Source organism: Oncorhynchus clarkii, chromosome 28, assembly GCF_045791955.1.
Source record: "Oncorhynchus clarkii lewisi isolate Uvic-CL-2024 chromosome 28, UVic_Ocla_1.0, whole genome shotgun sequence".
NCBI classification, from domain to species: domain Eukaryota; kingdom Metazoa; phylum Chordata; class Actinopteri; order Salmoniformes; family Salmonidae; genus Oncorhynchus; species Oncorhynchus clarkii.
In genome coordinates, this window is record NC_092174.1 from 24,360,225 (window position 1) to 24,381,663 (window position 21,439).

Genomic DNA, 21,439 nt, shown 5'->3' on the forward strand with positions numbered 1-21,439 from the left:
TGTCCTCTGTTGCTTTACCATGCTGCCTGTCCTCTGCTGCTTTACCATGCTGCCTGTCCTCTGTTTCTTTATCATGCTGCCTGTCCTCTGTTTCTTTACCATGCTGCCTGTCCTCTGTTGCTTTACCATGCTGCCTGTCCTCTGTTTCTTTATCATGCTGCATGTCCTCTGCTGCTTTACCATGCTGCCTGTCCTCTGTTTCTTTATCATGCTGCCTGTCCTCTGTTTCTTTACCATGCTGCCTGTCCTCTGTTTCTTTATCATGCTGCCTGTCCTCTGTTTCTTTACCATGCTGCCTGTCCTCTGCTGCTTTACCATGCTGCCTGTCCTCTGCTGCTTTACCATGCTGCCTGTCTTCTGTTGCTTTACCATGCTGCCTGTCCTCTGTTTCTTTACCATGCTGCCTGTCTTCTGTTGCTTTACCATGCTGCCTGTCCTCTGTTTCTTTATCATGCTGCCTGTCCTCTGTTTCTTTACCATGCTGCCTGTCCTCTGTTTCTTTATCATGCTGCATGTCCTCTGCTGCTTTACCATGCTGCCTGTCCTCTGTTTCTTTATCATGCTGCCTGTCCTCTGTTTCTTTACCATGCTGCCTGTCCTCTGTTTCTTTACCATGCTGCCTGTCCTCTGCTGCTTTACCATGCTGCCTGTCCTCTGTTGCTTTACCATGCTGCCTGTCCTCTGTTTCTTTATCAAGCTGCATGTCCTCTGCTGCTTTACCATGCTGCCTGTCCTCTGCTGCTTTACCATGCTGCCTGTCCTCTGCTTCTTTACCATGCTGCCTGTCCTCTGTTTCTTTATCATGCTGCCTGTCCTCTGTTTCTTTACCATGCTGTCTGTCCTCTGTTTCTTTATCATGCTGTCTGTCCTCTGTTTCTTTACCATGCTGTCTGTCCTCTGTTGCTTTACCATGCTGCCTGTCCTCTGTTTCTTTATCATGCTGCCTGTCCTCTGTTTCTTTACCATGCTGCCTGTCCTCTGTTTCTTTATCATGCTGCCTGTCCTCTGTTTCTTTACCATGCTGCCTGTCCTCTGTTTCTTTACCATGCTGCCTGTCCTCTGTTTCTTTAACATGCTGCCTGTCCTCTGTTTCTTTACCATGCTGCCTGTCCTCTGTTTCTTTACCATGCTGCCTGTCCTCTGTTTCTTTAACATGCTGCCTGTCCTCTGTTTCTTTACCATGCTGCCTGTCCTCTGTTTCTTTACCATGCTGCCTGTCCTCTGTTTCTTTATCATGCTGTCTGTCCTCTGTTTCTTTACCATGCTGCCTGTCCTCTGTTTCTTTACCATGCTGTCTGTCCTCTGTTTCTTTACCATGCTGCCTGTCCTCTGCTGCTTTACCATGCTGCCCGTCCTCTGCTGCTTTACCATGCTGTCTGTCCTCTGCTGCTTTACCATGCTGCCTGTCCTCTGCTGCTTTACCATGCTGCCTGTCCTCTGTTTCTTTACCATGCTGCCTGTCCTCTGTTTCTTTACCATGCTGTCTGTCCTCTGTTTCTTTACCATGCTGCCTGTCCTCTGTTTCTTTATCATGCTGTCTGTCCTCTGTTTCTTTACCATGCTGCCTGTCCTCTGTTTCTTTACCATGCTGCCTGTCCTCTGCTGCTTTACCATGCTGCCCGTCCTCTGCTGCTTTACCATGCTGTCTGTCCTCTGCTGCTTTACCATGCTGCCTGTCCTCTGCTGCTTTACCATGCTGCCTGTCCTCTGTTTCTTTACCATGCTGCCTGTCCTCTGTTTCTTTACCATGCTGTCTGTCCTCTGTTTCTTTACCATGCTGCCTGTCCTCTGTTTCTTTATCATGCTGTCTGTCCTCTGTTTCTTTACCATGCTGCCTGTCCTCTGTTTCTTTATCATGCTGTCTGTCCTCTGTTTCTTTACCATGCTGTCTGTCCTCTGTTGCTTTACCATGCTGCCTGTCCTCTGTTTCTTTATCATGCTGCCTGTCCTCTGTTTCTTTACCATGCTGCCTGTCCTCTGTTTCTTTATCATGCTGCCTGTCCTCTGTTTCTTTACCATGCTGCCTGTCCTCTGTTTCTTTACCATGCTGCCTGTCCTCTGTTTCTTTAACATGCTGCCTGTCCTCTGTTTCTTTACCATGCTGCCTGTCCTCTGTTTCTTTACCATGCTGCCTGTCCTCTGTTTCTTTAACATGCTGCCTGTCCTCTGTTTCTTTACCATGCTGCCTGTCCTCTGTTTCTTTACCATGCTGCCTGTCCTCTGTTTCTTTATCATGCTGTCTGTCCTCTGTTTCTTTACCATGCTGCCTGTCCTCTGTTTCTTTACCATGCTGTCTGTCCTCTGTTTCTTTACCATGCTGCCTGTCCTCTGCTGCTTTACCATGCTGCCCGTCCTCTGCTGCTTTACCATGCTGTCTGTCCTCTGCTGCTTTACCATGCTGCCTGTCCTCTGCTGCTTTACCATGCTGCCTGTCCTCTGTTTCTTTACCATGCTGCCTGTCCTCTGTTTCTTTACCATGCTGTCTGTCCTCTGTTTCTTTACCATGCTGCCTGTCCTCTGTTTCTTTATCATGCTGTCTGTCCTCTGTTTCTTTACCATGCTGCCTGTCCTCTGTTTCTTTATCATGCTGCCTGTCCTCTGTTTCTTTACCATGCTGCCTGTCCTCTGTTTCTTTACCATGCTGCCTGTCCTCTGTTTCTTTACCATGCTGCCTGTCCTCTGTTTCTTTATCATGCTGCCTGTCCTCTGTTTCTTTACCATGCTGCCTGTCCTCTGTTTCTTTATCATGCTGCCTGTCCTCTGTTTCTTTACCATGCTGCCTGTCCTCTGTTTCTTTACCATGCTGCCTGTCCTCTGTTTCTTTACCATGCTGCCTGTCCTCTGTTTCTTTATCATGCTGCCTGTCCTCTGTTTCTTTACCATGCTGCCTGTCCTCTGTTTCTTTACCATGCTGTCTGTCCTCTGTTTCTTTACCATGCTGCCTGTCCTCTGTTTCTTTATCATGCTGCCTGTCCTCTGTTGTATGCTTTTGGTTTTCTTATTTTTTCCTTCATCGTGTGACGTTGTTGTACAGCCTGCTGTTGGGTCAACCAAACCAAACTCTGTCAAAACACAGCCCACCTCTCTGTCCACTGGGGATGCAGCTGCCCCCCTAAAACGTTCCGCCCCCAACTCCAGCTCTGCCAATAAAAAAAGTCCTGTTACCAAGGCAACCACTCCCACTGCTGGCACCAAGCGGCCAACTGTCGCTCCCAGTCAAACCCCTACAGCATCCAAGTCCAAGGTGAGTCCCCTCCCACTCCCACTTCCCTCACTCCTGTCTCTGCTCACTGGCCTTCCCTCTTGTGGTTGGCACCTTGTCCCCCTTCCCTTTGTTTGGCTCTGCTATATAACTGTCCAGTGTCCACCTTCTGACTCTCACTCACAGTTTGTGGACCACCAACTCCCTGCACTATAACCTCTGTCCGGGCTCTTCACCATTTAGTCCTACCAACTGAATATTTTCTATAACTCCCTCCCTGAAGATCCCAGCATGCATTTCCAATATCTCCTTTCTGTTTCCAGTCTTTACTCCCCTAATTGCTTAATCAACTTCCATTTGGTGTGTTTTTTTATCACACACCTATCTCTCTTTTCCCTCAGCCTTCTCCATCTCCCTTACACCTCTAGTTGCCTCTCCCAACCAACCCTCCCTATGTCCAGCGCTCTCTTCCACACCACACCCTTCTCTGATTTCCTGTTTGCCTACTCAGACTCCGGAAAACGGCACTTCTGACAGACGTCCTCCTGTGCCAAAGGCCAACGGCACGGCCAATAAGGACAGTTCCTCTACTACCGCCACTACTAAACCTGCTGGGCCACGCCCCTCTGCTAATGTCCCTTCTCTGCGCCGCAACACAGGTGACACCAACTCTTAACTGTATAGTGCAAGCTGACATGCTTTAAGGTACTTTATTCTTGATGATGGTGATATTCAAAAAGCCAACGTCAGAATTCCTTGGTCCCTAAATGTCCACTAGTCTCAATCATGTAAGGGGAGCTTGGTTATGTTCTCTACCCTACAGTTCCCAAGACTGATATCAAGCCAGGTGACTTGAAGAAGCCTACTACGCTGAAGACAACACCAGGTAACAACGAACCAACATGCACAATCTAACCCAAGTATCTCATTATACAACTAAAATACCCTAGAGTTGAATATGTTCTTTGAAATTGTAAGGACAGACAAGTGTCGTCTGTTATAATTTCTCTTGACAGTGTCATTATGACTACACAGAGAGAGACAAGTGCAATGGGTAAGTGATGCTAGGAGACAGACAGGGACGCAGAGGGAGACAGACACTTAGTCTCAACAGTAGCTCCAGTTCCTGAAAACACTGACTGACGTCTCAGGCCTGTCACGTCCTCCTCTGAGATATTCATTAGTCATCGAATCAGAGGCTGCTGACACAGCCTTGGAAAACCCACTACCAGAGACCACAGTATCTACTCTCTGTAGGTAGTAGTAGTGTTGTTCCTTATCCTCTCCCCTGGGGACTAGTTAGCTTCCAGGACATTGTTTCCTAGTGAATCATTGTTGTTATTGTTTGTGTGTGTGCTCAGCTCCAGCCCTTAGAGGGTATGGTTCCTCATGCCCTTTGTCTATTTCTATCACCGCCCCAGCCAAGCCCAGGGTACCTCACACTTCTGCTACTGCTCCAAGCACTCCTGCAACCAACGGGGAGCAACCTCGCAGACGCATCACCAAACCCCCGGTGCCCAAGCAGACGGCTATGGAGAGGAAGCCAGCTGTACCCAGAGCTCCTAGGACTCCCAGGCCCATTAACGCACCCTTGCCAGACCTGAAGAATGTGCGCTCCAAGATCGGCTCCACAGACAACATGAAGTATCAGTCTACCTGTGGCAAGGTGCGGTAACGTGGGATAGAGATGTACTGTACATGAAAGCTTTGGGAAAGAGGCCTATTTAAGTGGACCGACATCAGACGTAGACATTTGTGTATTGACAGATCTGTCATGCCTTCAGTGCTGTCAAATGCCATTCAAGGCATGGGTTTTGTCACAAGCAAATTCTCATTCAACATCATACAAATTCCATATTATCAAAAACCTCACCTCTCCACTGCTACCATATAACAAGGTCTTATACCACCCTCTTTACCAACATTTATGGCTTTCTCAACTAAATAGTGGCACAATGCATGCTACTCCTGGAGAAAATATGTTACGCAAACTACACTATAAATACCAAAGTATGTGGACACCCCTTCAAATTAGTGAATTTGACTATTCAGCCACACCTGTTGCTGACAGGTGTATAAAATCGAGCACACATCCATGCAATCTCCATAGACAAACATTGGTAGTAGAATGGCCTTACTGAAGAGCTCACTGTCTTTCAACATGATACCATCAAAGGATGCCACCTTTCCAACAAGTCAGTTCATACAATTTCTGCCCTGCTAGGGCTGCCCCGGTGAACTGTAAGTGCTGTTATTGTGAAGTGGAAACTCCTAGTGGCAACAATGGCTCAGCCGAGAAGTGGTGGGCCACACAAGCTCACAGAACGGGACTTCCAAGTGCTGGAGCACGTAGCGTGTACAAATTGTCTGTCCTCGGTTGCAGCACTCAATACAGACTTCTAGAACATCTCTGGAAGCAATGTCAGCACAAGAACCGTTCGCCATGAAATGGGTGTCCATGGTCAAGCAGCCGCACGCAAGCCTAAGATCACTATGCACATTGCCAAGCGTCGGCTGGAGTGCTGTAAAGCTAACTTTTGGTGGAGGACGATCAATGGCCTGGGTCTGTTTTTCATGGTTCAGGCTAGGCCCCTTAGTTCCAGTGAAGGGAAATCTTAACGCTACAGCATACAATGACATTCTAGACGATTCTGTGCCTCCAAATTTGTGGCAACAGTTTGGGGAAGACCCTTTCCTGTTTCAACATGACAATGCCCCTGACCTCAACCCCATCAAACACCTTTGGGATGAATTGGAACGTCGACAGTGATCCAGGCCTAATCGCTCAACTTTAGTGCCCGACCTCACTAATGCTCTTGTGGCTGAATGGAAGCAAGTCCCCCCAGCAATGTTCTAACATCTAGTGGAACGCCTTCCCAGAAGAGTGGAGGCTGTTATAGCAGTAAACTCCATATTACAGTTTTTTTCGATTGCTAAACGACAGTGGGCACAACTGGAGTCACATGTGCAAAACTCTAACTACAGTCTGCACTACCAACAGTCACCTGAGCTAAACAGTTCACATCACCTGCAAAACTCATTCCAAGTAACACAACTCTTAACACATGGCTCAAAACACGCTCAGCGCAGCCAAACACTATGCACAACCCTCACTGAGATAACACACACTGTCACTCAGAACACACTGAGAGTAAAAACACTAGCATCAAACACCAATACAGAAAATACAAACTTTTCATCTTTACAGTTTGAACAATTTCAGTGACTTCATACAAAGTAATATTTTCTTCAAAGAAAAGAGTGACATTCTTTCACATGATTTATTAAAATGTTTAGAACATAACAATTCTTTAAGGTAAATGAAAATTAGCAGTTTGCTTCAATAGTCTGTAGTAATTTACGGAATTACAGTAATGAGAAAAAAAAGGTAGAAACTAAAAGTACATACTGTAATTCGAACAAATAATTGAGGGGCTAATCCTTTCTCTTGTCATGCACCTGGGGAAGAACCTTCTGGAGTGCCTTATCCATCCCTGGCAGTCCTCTGGACTCGTGTCCTCACATCCAGCACGCATGGCTTCCAAAAGAGACATTTGGTCATGTGGGTGGTGACCAAACACTTTCCACCTCCAGGCAGAGAAGAACTCCTCTATTGGGTTGAGGAAGGGTGAATATGCAGGCAGGTACAAAACCATAAATCTGTGATGTGCTGCAAACCAATCTGTGACAGCTGCAGAGTGGTGAAAAGCAACGTTATCGCAAACTATGACAAAAACTTGGGGGTTTCTTACTGGCTCCCCCTGTTCTGCTGGCACTAGCTGAGCATAGAGCTGTTCTAGGAAAGCTATAAGCCTTTCTGTGTTGTATGGGCCAATGAGTGGTGTGTTGAGAAGCAAACAATCATTGGCCATTGCAGCACACATGGTGATATTTCCCCCCCTTTGGCCTGGAACCTCCACCATGGCCCTTTGACCTATAACATTCCTTCCTCTGCGCCGTGTTTTGGCAAGGTTAAATCCAGCTTCATCGATAAATAAAAAATTAATGTGGTCTTTCCAGTGCTTCCACCTCCATTACTCTCTGAAAAACAGTAAGTGCACAGTTTTACTGTAGAAATTTTGTATAGCTCTGTACGTAACCTCAGACGTCTTACCTGGACATATTGGTATCTTTGCTCTTTTACCCGTTCACTGTTTCTCTCGAACGGTACAGTGTACAACTGTTTCATTGTAACTTGGTGTTTCTTTAGGACTCGAGCAATAGTTGTTGTGCTGACAGAATTACAGTTTTTTTCGATTGCTAAACGACAGTGGACACAACTGGAGTCACATGTGCAAAACTCTAACTACAGTCTGCACAGCAGCAGTTCATGTGGTCCAAACTCTAGTTTGTTTTTCATTGCTTGAACACAGTTTTCAAAACTCTACACACTTATCCCATGACTTTAACCACAACCTGCACAACACTGTGGATTTACAGCACTTTGTTCAAATGCTAACACACTGCTGTCAAAACTGTGAACCACACATTCAAAACGGAATAGATTTCAGCCTTGTGCCTTTCAAACACTGCTGATTGCAATTTCAGCTGAAAGGCTAAGCAGGTGTCTTGTTTTAGACTTGTTAGTGAACACACACACATATTACAGTATATATAGGTAGAGCTCAGAAAGACTCATTTTGGAAATGGAACAAGGAAGATGGGTTCGTGGAGGGAGAAGGGTGGCAGGGAGAGGGCGCATGCGTGGAGGAAGACAAAGAAGACAAAGAGCTGTTATTTCAGATGAAATAAGGGCTACACTTATAGACCATGTCGTGAACCATGGTCTCTCATTGAGAGAGGCAGGGTTGAGGGTGCAACCCAATCTGCAAAGATCCACAGTGGCATCTGTAATGCGAATTTTCCATCATGCAAACAGGTGAGAGTTACATCCTTACAGTAAATGAAAACATTACAGGAATCTATTTTGTATTGCAATTATAGAATATTTACACAGATATATATATTACAGTAAGTTTGACTGTAAAATATATTTTTACAACAGGACCCAAAGGCTGCCCCCAACAGGGGGAAGAGGGAAAATATTTTCAGATGTGCAGGAAAATGCTATTGTTGACATGGTTGTTGTCAACAATGCAATAAAACTGTGGGAGATTCAAGATAGAGTGCTGGCTGATAATGATAAATTTGAAAATGTTAATTCTGTCAGCACAACAACTATTGCTCGAGTCCTAAAGAAACACCAAGTTACAATGAAACAGTTATACACTGTACCGTTCGAGAGAAACAGTGAACGGGTAAAAGAGCAAAGATACCAATATGTCCAGGTAAGACGTCTGAGGTTACGTACACAGCTATACAAAATATTTACAGTAAAAAAAAACACTAGCAATTCTACAGTAAAACTGTGCACTTACTGTTTTTCAGAGAGTAATGGAGGTGGAAGCACTGGAAAGACCACATTCATTTGTATTTATCAATGAAGCTGGATTTAACCTTGCCAAAACACGGCGCAGAGGAAGGAATGTTATAGGTCAAAGGGCCACTGTGGAGGTTCCAGGCCAAAGGGGGGGGGAATATCACCATGTGTGCTGCAATGACCAATGATGGTTTGCTTCTCAACACACCACTCATTGGCCCATACAACACAGAAAGGCTTATAGCTTTCCTAGCCAGTAAGAAACCCCCAAGTTTTTGTCATAGTTTGCGATAACGTTGCTTTTCACCACTCTGCAGCTGTCACAGATTGGTTTGCAGCACATCACAGATTTATGGTTTTGTACCTGCCTGCATATTCACCCTTCCTCAACCCAATAGAGGAGTTTTTCTCTGCCTGGAGGTGGAAAGTGTTTGGTCACCACCCACATGACCAAATGTCTCTTTTGGAAGCCATGCGTGCCGGATGTGAGGACACGAGTCCAGAGGACTGCCAGGGATGGATAAGGCACTCCAGAAGGTTCTTCCCCAGGTGCATGGCAAGAGAAAACATTAGATGTGATGTTGAAGAAAACCTGTGGCCTGATGCTAGAGAGAGGCAGGATTAGCCCCTCAATTATTTGTTCGAAATACAGTATGTACTTTTAGTTTCTACCTTTTTTTTCTCATTACTGTAATTCCGTAAATTACTACAGACTATTGAAGCAAACTGCTAATTTTCATTTACCTTAAAGAATTGTTATGTTCTAAAAATTTTAATAAATCATGTGAAAGAATGTCACTCTTTTCTTTGAAGAAAATATTACTTTGTATGAAGTCACTGAAATTGTTCAAACTGTAAAGATGAAAAGTTTGTATTTTCTGTATTGGTGTTTGATGCTAGTGTTTTTACTCTCAGTGTGTTCTGAGTGACAGTGTGTGTTATCTCAGTGAGGGTTGTGCATAGTGTTTGGCTGCGCTGAGCGTGTTTTGAGCCATGTGTTAAGAGTTGTGTTGCTTGGAATGAGTTTTGCAGGTGATGTGAACTGTTTAGCTCAGGTGACTGTTGGTAGTGCAGACTGTAGTTAGAGTTTTGCACATGTGACTCCAGTTGTGCCCACTGTCGTTTAGCAATCGAAAAAAACTGTAACATTTTCAAATATATCATTATCAGCCAGCACTCTATCTTGAATCTCCCGCATTTTCCTGCGCATCTGAAAATATTTTTCCTCTTCCCCCTGTTGGGGGCAGCCTTTGGGTCCTGTTGTAAAAATATATTTTACAGTCAAACTTACTGTATTATATATCTGTGTAAATATTCTATAATTGCAATACAAAATAGATTCCTGTAATGTTTTCATTTACTGTAAGGATGTAACTCTCACCTGTTTGCATGATGGAAAATTCGCATTACAGATGCCACTGTGGATCTTTGCAGATGGAGTTGCACCCTCAACCCTGCCTCTCTCAATGAGAGACCATGGTTCATGACATGGTCTATAAGTGTAGCCCTTATTTCATCTGAAATAACAGCTCTTTATCTTCTTTATCTTCCTCCACGCATCCGCCCTCTCCCTGCCACCCTTCTCCCTCCACGAACCCATCTTCCTTGTTCCATTTCCAAAATGAGTCTTTCTGAGCTCTACCTATATATACTGTAATATGTGTGTATGTTCACTAACAAGTCTAAAACAAGACACCTGCTTAGCCTTTCAGCTGAAATTGCAATCAGCAGTGTTTGAAAGGCACAAGGCTGAAATATATTCCGTTTTGAATGTGTGGTTCACAGTTTTGACAGCAGTGTGTTAGCATTTGAACAAAGTGCTGTAAATCCACAGTGTTGTGCAGGTTGTGGTTAAAGTCATGGGATAAGTGTGTAGAGTTTTGAAAACTGTGTTCAAGCAATGAAAAACGAACTAGAGTTTGGTCCACATGAACTGCTGCTGTGCAGACTGTAGTTAGAGTTTTGCACATGTGACTCCAGTTGTGTCCACTGTCGTTTAGCAATCGAAAAAAACTGTAATGCCCATGGTTTTGTAATGAGTTGTTCGACGAGCAGGTGTCCACTTAATTTTGGTCATGTAGTGTATCTGTCTGTCTACTGTCTGCATTTCTGTTTCTCTCCCTGTTCTCTCCCCTTTATTTCTCTCTTATCCTCTCTGTAACTTTTTATTTTCTCTCTTATCTCTCTCTTTTCTCTTTCTCATCTCTCTACATTACAACTGACAGCTCCTTTCACTCATAGGTTGCGTCAGTGTCCATCCACAAAAGGTTACCTGTCACAGTGATGTATGCAAAAGGGAGTCTCCATAGAAACAAATTCTCAACACATTGTTTCGAGCCAATGCACTCTTCTGGCATGCAGGAGACCTGGGTTTGAAACCTGTCAGTCACACAGACCGTTGGTGTAGCCTTAAAGCAGAGCAGTTCCCTCCATCTGTACACCACACCACATTCTCCTGAGCCCTGGTGGTACTGACCCAGGGCCCAGGGCAGCCTTGTCTCCTGATATTGACCCAGGTGTGGTTGTCTCCCCTCAGGTCTCTTCGGCGGGGGGTTCCCAATCCAAAGACGGCCAGGGCAAGGTGAGTCCCTACCATCGCCATCATCACACACCCCTTGCTCATTCTCACCCATGTGCTCAACCACTCTCTCTCCTTCAATATCAAACTGAAGGAAATGACATAAGTGGACCTTTTTTGTCCACTGACTGTTTGAACCTATCTGTACATACACAAACACACACAGACACATCGCACACTCCCGCTCTAACACACTCCCAGTCTAACATACTACCAGTCATGCACATCCTCACCTTTTCTTCCTCTTCATGATAGACTGTTGCTTTCCGGTATAAAATGTGAATAGTTGTGGACAGTGTACTCCAAGTCTCTGTCTCCCCTGATATGCACAGCTTAACTTACAGACAGAAAAACAGACAGACAGGAATTGACCTTGCCGTCATCCATCTGACCTCTACAATCATGGCACTACCCATCCCAGTTATTTGGCACAGAAACCTAATGAACCTCCTCGTGAAATAACACCACAGTGACCATTGTCCTGCGTTGGTCCTCACACCTGGTACATTTCGAAGGTCCCTGAGCTTGAGTATTTGAGAGGCCCTGGAAGGCTTTTGGGTTCATAGTGTAACCAATATCACTGCTCTTATTCATCTGGGTTTACTTTTACGTAATTTACCCTAAACCATTTTTACAGTCCTATCAGTATGATTCAATGAAGGATTATAATGGTAAGATAAGCAATTCAGAAACAACCCACTAGGCACAGACATACTTTCAACGTCTAGTTTTGATTTAAATTGAGATGTCAACTAACGTGAATTTCAACGTGAAATCAACAAAAAATGTAATTGGATTTAGGTTAACAGTTGGGTGAAAGAAATACGAAACGTTTAGCAAATTCAGTCAGTTTTCCACGTTGATTCAACATCATCAGATGTCATTTTGGGGGGGAAATGTGGGAAGCACTTGCTGCTGTCTTCTCATCAACTGAGTGATATAGCAGAGAAGCCTCTGGTTGTCCGACACCTGTGAGTTGAGTTCAATAAGATATGAGCTTGAGGCAGTGTGAGCAAGCAGTTGGAAATAGCAGACCTTGACTGTGGGCTAGTGTTTTAGAGGGTGACTCAGCCCGTCTGCGATGCTACCTGCGTCACAGAGTCTAACTAAACTAATTTAAATACCAGGCATCTCAGTATACCAAGCAAAAAATAAATTGTGAAAACAGATTAGTGCTTTTCATTCAAGGTTTTTGAACTGCATGTCTGTTCCTTCGCAAAGTGACGATGTTTTGAAATCAGCAATTGATATCAGGGAAGAGATGGCTGGCTAGTGTGTGTGTGTGTGTGTGTGTGTGTGTGTGTGTGTGTGTGTGTGTGTGTGTGTGTGCTCGTGTGCGCTTGTGCGTGTATTATCTTTATTCATAAACACTGCAATAGTTATCTACTTTGATCAGCCACATCTAGAATTCTAGAACACCCGAGCCACTGCCTGTTCACCCCGCTATCATCCAGAAGGCGAGGTCAGTACAGGTGCATCAAAGCTGGGACCGAGAGACTGAAAAACAGCTTCTATCTCAAGGCCATCAGACTGTTAAACAGCCACCACTAACATTGAGTGGCTGCTGCCAACACACTGACACTGACTCAACTCCAGCCACTTTAATAATGGGAATTGATGGGAAATGATGTAAATATATCACTAGCCACTTTAAACAATGCTACCTTATATAATGTTACTTACCCTACATTATTCATCTCATATGCATACGTAAATACTGTACTCTATATCATCGACTGTATCCTTATGTAATACATGTATCACTAGCCACTTTAACTATGCCACTTTGTTTACATACTCATCTCATATGTATATACTGTACTCGATACCATCTACTGTATCTTGACTATGCTGCTCTGTACCATCACTCATTCATATATCCTTATGTACATATTCTTTATCCCCTCACACTGTGTACAAGACAGTAGTTTTGGAATTGTTAGTTAGATTACTTGTTGGTTATTACTGCATTGTCGGAACTAGAAGCACAAGCATTTCGCTACACTCGCATTAACATCTGCTAACCATGTGTATGTGACAAATAAAATTTGATTTGATTTGATTTGATAGAATTGGATGATATTTGAGCTAATTTGCATGTAAATACTGACATCTGACCAGCCAGCATTCTGACTGTTGTGTGACTGGTTTTACTTACTATGTGTAAGAATGAGTTAACAACATGCTCTTTAGATTGCTTTCACTTTTCATCCTGGCTGCTTCTCCACCACCCTCCACTAATTCTAGACTCACCGTAGTGAACCGTTCCCACTGCTATTGTGCTTCTTTGTAGGTTATGATAGTCCACAAAAAACTGGACTTCAGCCATATCACCTCCCGCTGTGGCTCCAAGGATAATATCAAGCATGTCCCTGGTGGAGGGAATGTAAGTACAACACATGGGGCTCCCATGTGGCTGCTGCCTCATTCCCCATATCCCACTAACATGCTCGATTGGACTAAAAGGAAGTCAGCCCCATTTGTAATAGAGTAATGTCCTAACGTTCTAGTCATTCTAATTCTATGGTCAGCCCCATTGACAAGCCTTGTTATAATGTGAGGTCTGAATGCTATGCTGTTTGTGCAAACTGTCTCACCCAACTAACCAGCTGAAGAGATACTAGCTTTCTATCTGCCTCCTTCTCTTTCACTCTCTTTTACATTGCAACAAGTATTACATTTCCTTATTTAGTGACAACAAAATCAATTTAAATGGATACTTAAAATGCCCACTTCTCTACTTTACAGTAGAGTACACAAATTTCATAATCCGTGTTATACTGATGGGTGAAAGTGATTCAAGCCATTGTGTGAGAATGTCAGATTGGGTGTTGTTTCACCTTTGCCATTCATACTTCAACATTTGTATTGTTTGTTTGGGTGCATTCAGGTCCAGATTCAGCATAAGAAGGTGGACTTGAGCAAAGTGACCTCCAAGTGTGGCTCTAAGGACAACATCAAGCACAAGCCAGGTAGACATCTGATGATTTTGGAAATTATGTCTGCATCCCAAATGCCACCCTATCCCCTACATAGTACACAACTTTTGACCAGAGTCTCATTGGACCTGCTCAAAAAGAGTGGACTATATAGGTAATAGGGTTCCATTTGGGAAGCCTCCTATATCAAATTAAATACCTTCTTATGCCACTAAGGTGTGTCCACTACAGGGGGTGGCGATGTGAAGATTGAGGCTAAGGCCAATGGTAATGGCAAGCCCAAGGTGGGGTCAATGGACAATATTGGCCTTGAGGCAGAGGATGTACAAAACAAGGTAAGGTCACCATTCTCTTGTAGTCACGTAGTTATTTACATGTTTTACCTAACCAGGATTTGGTCTTGAAGGTTTTATTCAAATACATTTCAGAAAGCTTAACGTTCTAAAGAAATTGTTTATTGCACAACACACAAATACAGGATGTTTGAGGTTGTGGTGGTGGAAATGTTTCATTTGAACATGCTGGTTGACTACATTCAGAGAGCAATTTCATCCTTTTAAAACAAGTTGCGTCATTGTGCTTTAACCTGTTTGTCCACTAGATGGCATTAATGGTTACCCAGTCTTTCATCAGCAACACAACCTGTAATGAAAAGATCATTGAACTTATAGGAATTCATACATACTTTTTTAATTGACATATTATTATGGTAATTTACCTCATTGTTTGTCTAATTCTCATGTCAAAACCCTGCTGCTCACGTGTTTCCAGGCTGGGGGGATGCAGGAAAAAGCTGAGGGGAAAACATCTCCCCCTGGTGGAGCTCCAGCCACAGGTGCAAGAAGTATGGCTAAGGAGAACGGACATAAGGAGGCCACACCTCACCCTAATCCCTTTGGGGGTGATGGGCTGCGAGATCCGATAGGCATGGGCATGGACAAACGCATCCCTGAGACAAGTAGGTGCCTCTTGCCTCAACAAACACCCTGTGGTCTTTCTCAAATCTCACTTTTTCTGTCATGCACTCAGAGCATTAACTTTGAGATTACCTCTGTTGCCTGTCTCACATGACTTATTGGGCTTGATGTCACTGCTGAGTGCTCAGATTGTAGATAACTGATTGTTGTGAAGTAGGCAAGTTTTTTGCCTGCAAATACTGTATTCAAAAAATGTGCATGTTATTTTATGCCATTAGTCTAACCAGTTAACTCCCTCTACTCTTTCTCCTCTTATTTCACTCCCCTTTTCTCCATTGCTTCCTGTGTCCCACTCTGTTTATCTGCCAGCAGATTGAGTCTTACAAGCTGAGCTTTCGCAAGCGTGCACGGGCTTGCACGAACCACGGCGCCGACATCATCTCCCGGCCCACCCCGATTGACAGCCACACCTCACCCTCATCGCAGCACCTCTCTCAGTGTTTCTCTGGGGGTCCGCCAGCTTTCTCCTCCACACCCTCCAGCTCCAACCCAGACCCTCGTCACCCAGACATGAGGCAGGGGGACAACTACTGAATGCTAGCAGGACAGGGACTTCTTTAGCACATTTCAACTTCCTCCAGCACCTTCATTTGACCTTTTACCTCTCCTTTTACCATACTGTATCTAATCACTACTCTCTGTCCTTGTGGAATATTTTTCCTAGTCTTCTGGTCTCAGAGGAGCCAGTATTAAAGTATAGAGACCAGAGTTCAGATAGATAGACAAGCTCTTACTGTACAGTGGGGTTTGGTCTCTTCTGAATTGCCCTGGCTTAACTTGCTGTGATATAAGGGGAGTAGTATGACCTCAGAGTGAACCTTCTGGAATCTAGACCCTCAGTGTTCTGTTATAGTTATGTCATCGCAGAATGAAACTTATTATACTGCCTGCTTCTGTTTTTCCAGACTATAATTTCTGTTCTTATACGTAGTGCCACTTCGATTAAAATCACAAACACCTTCAGTGTCAGACTGTACATTTGTATGTATTTTACGTCAGACCATCACAATGAGCCAATGCTATCTATGTGACAGGCCTTACCCTAGACGTAACACCTTCCTTACTGTACCTATCTCTCTGGATGAGCATACTGTTGGGACTTGTACTGTTGGGACCCCAGATTTCACTTGAGTTGTATACAGTACATTATACAATGGCGATTAGTGAAGCACCCCTTATTGTGAGCATGTGGGATTGTCATGTCATCCCAATGAACAGGGGCTAATATGCCACTCCCTCTCTTAACCAATACAGTATGTCTAGATAACCCTTTGTAAACGTGTGATTCCCCCACAGCACTCTCAACAACAAGATACTAGTAGGCTGTTACAAACAGTAGGATATTTAACATCTCTTTAAAAAACTCTGTATCGTGTTTTCGTCAATTATTGTAACAATGAGCTGATGTGTTGTTATGTGGTTTCATCATAATATACCCTTTTCCTTTTACTGTTACATCTCTCTGAAAGCAATACAGTGAGTGGTCTTTGCCGAGGATACAACTTCCTCATACACACACATCCCCGCACATGTGTGCAGTACGGTACAGTCAGAGGGAGAGAGAGACAAACAAACCCCTGCAGGGTCTGTGCACAGAGACTGGATGCCTGGGACAGGGCAAAATAGTAAGCAGGAGGCAGCAAACAGAGTGAGGAAAGGCCTATGATTGCACCAGGAGAGTAAAGATACTCCAATGCTGTTTGTGTTGTCCCCCAGTGATCAAGTCTCTGTAGTGTTGGGACAGGGAAGACGAATAGAAAGACGTTTTGAAGGAAAGCAAGATTTAGATAGATACATTTAACAATATAGTCACAATTTTAAGTCAGTATCAAGAGAAGTTTGTGACGAACAAAGACAGTCATAAATTGATCTCCAATGTAACAATTTTGAGTCTTCTCAACTGCTCCACTGTTAAATATGAATTCATTTGAATGGCTGCTCATGCTATTGATTCCACTGTGAAAAGTGACATTATTGTGTAACAATAGCGCACAATTTCTTATTGGAGCAGTTTTCTTTCTTTTTTTTAACAAAGAAGCTAATTACTCAGATTAACTTGCTGTCGGTTTTGTAAAGAGGTTGGCGGAATTGTATAACATTACATGACTATGAATTAGGATTCAGTGTGTGTGTGTGTGTGTGTAGTATGTTGTGATCAACATTTAGGCATGTCTGTGGAGTTTGTCAGATTAGTGGTATGTTGCTGGATCAAGTTCGAGGGCACCCCATTGCCTTTAAAATACTGGTAGTTTGGCTCTTAGAGTACAAAAATGGCACCTCCAACAAGAGGGATAAGGGCCCCAGATATTAATGTGTAATTGTGCCTTGTAGATTCTCAAGGCTGAACCACAGATAGAACCAGATCTCTCACAGGATGTATAAATCTGAAGCATCCCTTTCTAGCTTTTTCTCACCATCAAATATTGTGATGAGAGGAAGCCCAGTGGCGGGAAGTGGGAGAACATGGAGCTCGATGAAACGTGCTAATTTTCTGATAGATGAAACATCTCAATATAGTTTTCTGTTCCCAAAACTAACATCTGTTAAGAACAGAGTAGACTACGTTTTTGAGAGTTCACCCTTTCTAAGATAAATGGCATTGTTTAGAAGGATTACAAGGGCAAATTGAGTAATTGCACAATCGCAACTTCACAGAGTAGGAGTTCTCCAGCGGAAATATGCAAATACATGCTAGAACTGGCCAATAGGATCTCGCTAGCTCGTGCTTAGCTTTGCCCAGCTCTTTGCTTGTTCTGCTCAATATGCTTAATTTGCTCCCATTGGAAACAACATCGGTGGTATATCTTGGGTTAGTACAAATCTGTGGCTGAACTGTAACAGGTGTATAGTTCCCCCCAAAATGATCTTTATGTCCCACCCTCAAACCCTTTGATTTTCAGATATTGTTATGTACTGTAATGATATAATGCTGCTTGATGTCGGTAAGGTGTCATTTGAATTTATTTGAGTGTGTGCACTGCAGTGGAGGAAATAATAGGGATCGTCAATGGCAGAGATAATCAAAGAGCAAGTCATCAAAATATTGAGAATGAAAGAAAAAGCACCTTATGATATTTACAAGTATTCTTTCCCCCCCCAAGATTCCCATGGTTAGTTGAAAAACTGGAATGAATTGAATTCTTCCTGAAGCATAAGTCTTACACTGATGAAAGCACTTTGAATGCACAGTGGCATGTACATTTCATGTTTGAGCTCTACAGTATGTTAGAACTGTTGGCATGATTGGATGAACAGATTTGTCTTTTAGTCTCCTTGGTGGTGACCTTGCTGGTCACGTTAGTGGACTTTGGTGTCGTGCTTTGGGACGATGGTCACTCGCTCTGTCTGTTCTCCTTGTGCCTGTTAGACGTCACGTTTGTTAACACTCCCCTTTCCAACGCGTAACCGCTGCTTGCAACACCATCCTTCCATCAGTCTTCACACAGTCGTTTGTAAATAGACATCCACATATTTTTATCACCACAGGAAAAACAAATAGGTATTGATATTAGAGTCTTTATGGATGTTGACAAATGTATTTCACATCCATGAACCCATTTTCAAAGAGAGTGTTTTCTTTCTGGAGTCTGCCTTTTTCAGAAAGGGCTGAAGTACAATAATGTTTTTAAAATGCAATGTATTAAAGATGCAAGACATAAATATCATATGTATGAACTTTTTGTTTTGTTTTCAAAATCACAATAGGACACATACCAAGGCCTAGATTCAATCAGATCAAGCGTTAACCAGCGATAGCAGACACCTGCATAGCGAATGTTTTGGTGGTGTCGGAGAAGGAAACTGCGTTGGAGCTGTCAAGTTATTGAGCAGCTGCTCTTGCAATCATCAGGAAGCCCCCCCCCTACACACTCACATTAGAAGCTCAGAGTGAGAATATGTACACTATATATATAGAATTACACTCAAATAAAAAAATCATTCAACAAAATGAGGATTTCCATCATCATCACATTCCAGTGTTTGAAGTTGTAAACAAGGCTGCATGGGATTTCTGTTAATAATTTGACTGTGCAGCCAATGGCAATGTCCTACTTAGGTATGAGAGAGCCACTTGTGGATTTGACAGCTCTAACACAGTTCCACCTCAGACACTATGCGGATGTCGGCTAAAGCGCCTCTGATTGAATAGAGCCCTAAATCTACATTTGACTTGACAGTAGGAATGGTGGTTAGCATCTCAATGGTTGGTCACGGTGTGTTATTACCAACTCCAACTCTGTAGAGGAATAAATTAACACTTTTATCTGCCTCTTACACTTAGGCCTGTACTCACTATATGTTAGAAATCTACATGGAATAAAGAATAATCCGGTTTCATACTTATTCTTCCAAATGTTTTGTGTCACTGGTGAGCTGACCGAGTGCCCAACTTTAATCAGGAACCAGGCATTGTGAGGATAGGTTGAAGGCCATGCTCCCAAATGCAGCACCTGACACACACAGCCCTTGAATGTCATCCAGACATCCCTCCCACATCCCCCATGTGAGACTAACAGTAACTGTCTTTTGGCATGTGTTATGTAGTGTGCTTCTGTAAAGCATCAAGGAGCCCATAGCTGTGCTTCGTCTTAGAGCACACCTGCAGTGTGTATTATTCTCCATAGTGCACACCATAAGAGCATGCAGAAGACAATGGATTGTAGACATCTGTCATAGATAGGAGTTCATTGTTTCCCCTTCAATTTGAGATGTAATTTGGTATGAAAGAGATGTTCATTGTGATTAATTGTTATCTAGTGATGTGAATATTAATCATGAAATAAAAGACAAGCAAACATTTGAGTGTTTCCTTTTCTGCTTAATTGTCTTTTGTGTATAACTGTACAAATATTGCCTTTTTTTATTACAGTATGTCTTTTCCATAAAGAACTATGTTGTCTGAGTCCACAAGAACACAACGTATAGTGCATGTATACTGAACAAAAATGTAAACACAACATGCAACAATTTCAACAATTTTACTGAGTTACAGTTCATATAAGGAAATCAGTCAATTGAAATAAATTCGTTGGCCCCTAATCTATGGATTTCACATGACTGGGAATACAGATATGGATCTGTTGTTCACAGATACCTTAAATCCTGGTAGGGGAGTCGATCAGAAAACCAGTCAGTATCTGGTGTGACCACTATTGCTTCATGCAGCACGACATCTCCTTCACATAGAATTGATCTGGCTGTTAATTGTGGCCTGTGGGATGTTGTCCCGTTTCTCTTCAATGGCTGTGCGAAGTTGCTGGATATTGTCGGGAACTGGAACACGCTGTCGTACACGTCAATCCAGAGCATCCTGCTCAATGGTTGACATGTCTGGTGAGTATGCAGGCCATATAAGAACTGGGATATTTTCAGCTTCCAGGAAATGTGTACAGAGCCTTGCATCGTGGTGCTGTTGTGGCGGAAGAATCAGAATTAGTTAGGTAACATAAATAATTAAGATGTCTTATCTGCATAATATGCTTATGTGATATACTTGTTATTACTCTGGTGTTGGCAGTTGCACTTCCTCCCTCAGCTGGGCCTCAGTCACCTGGGGCCCAGAGAGGGGAGAAGTCAAGGTTGTCTGTCACATGTCACTGGTGCTACACAGAATATCAGAAAGAGAAGAGGACAGGAGGGAACATTGTCTTCATATGTGAATGTGTCTTTACCTATTTACCTTTACCTTTACCTATTAAACCAGGTGAAGGGATGGCGTGATTAAGGGGGAACCAATTACTTGTCAACACAATGTCTGGGCACCAGTCACTCCTTCCTTTGGTTTTGGGGGAGATAAGGTCTGAGACAAGATGTGTGGGGTAGTGTCTGGAACCATTGTATGTCATCTCTGATGTTGCACCTATCCTGGGATAGTGTATGACTTAGAGGCTCACTCCCCTCAGTGAGCTGGTCCAGGCGTGTGGTCAAAAAGCGCTTTTACTTGAGATGGGAGTGTCTGGAGTTGACAATTGATTTATGAATAAGAATGAGCCATGAGCCATAGAATGAGTTGTTGTTTTTGTGCTATGAAGTACCAGGAACGAGATTGGAGCCTCGTCTTAGGGGCCAAACTGAACAATAAGAACAGTCTTCATAGCAAATGCTATCTGGCTGCGGGATACTCCTTTCTCATGTATCGAGTTTCACCTTGTGACCCATTCCATACATCTGTTTTTTGTCATGTCGACTAAAGGGCATATCTATGCTATAAAATATATTTGTATTCTTCGTATGTCAGAGCTACTCGCCACAACACTTGGGAATGTTGACCCCCCCAGCCTCATCATTGTAGAAGCAATTACTTTATGCTTTCCTTATTATTACGTTTTGAACAAAGTAATATCCTGATTGGTGATTGACCTT

At 43.3% G+C, this 21,439-nt stretch overlaps 1 protein-coding gene across 6 annotated transcripts in view; it reads left to right on the forward strand.

Annotated features, from left to right (window-relative positions):
• Positions 1–18,915, forward strand: part of LOC139386657 (microtubule-associated protein 4-like) — a 97,476-nt gene extending 78,561 nt beyond the window's left edge. For 2 of the 6 annotated variants that reach the window (XM_071132426.1, XM_071132423.1), the window contains 10 exons: positions 3,035–3,244; positions 3,714–3,861; positions 4,026–4,088; positions 4,624–4,868; positions 11,119–11,163; positions 13,454–13,546; positions 14,051–14,132; positions 14,316–14,434; positions 14,871–15,057; positions 15,386–18,915. In XM_071132426.1, the coding sequence (XP_070988527.1) occupies positions 3,035–3,244; positions 3,714–3,861; positions 4,026–4,088; positions 4,624–4,868; positions 11,119–11,163; positions 13,454–13,546; positions 14,051–14,132; positions 14,316–14,434; positions 14,871–15,057; positions 15,386–15,393 (1,200 nt within the window). In that variant the 3' untranslated portion in view covers positions 15,394–18,915. The remainder of the gene's footprint in view (positions 1–3,034; positions 3,245–3,713; positions 3,862–4,025; positions 4,089–4,623; positions 4,869–11,118; positions 11,164–13,453; positions 13,547–14,050; positions 14,133–14,315; positions 14,435–14,870; positions 15,058–15,385) is intronic. The other 4 variants (XM_071132427.1, XM_071132424.1, XM_071132425.1 and 1 more) reach the window with 4 other exon arrangements.
• Positions 18,916–21,439: the final 2,524 nt, after the last annotated feature.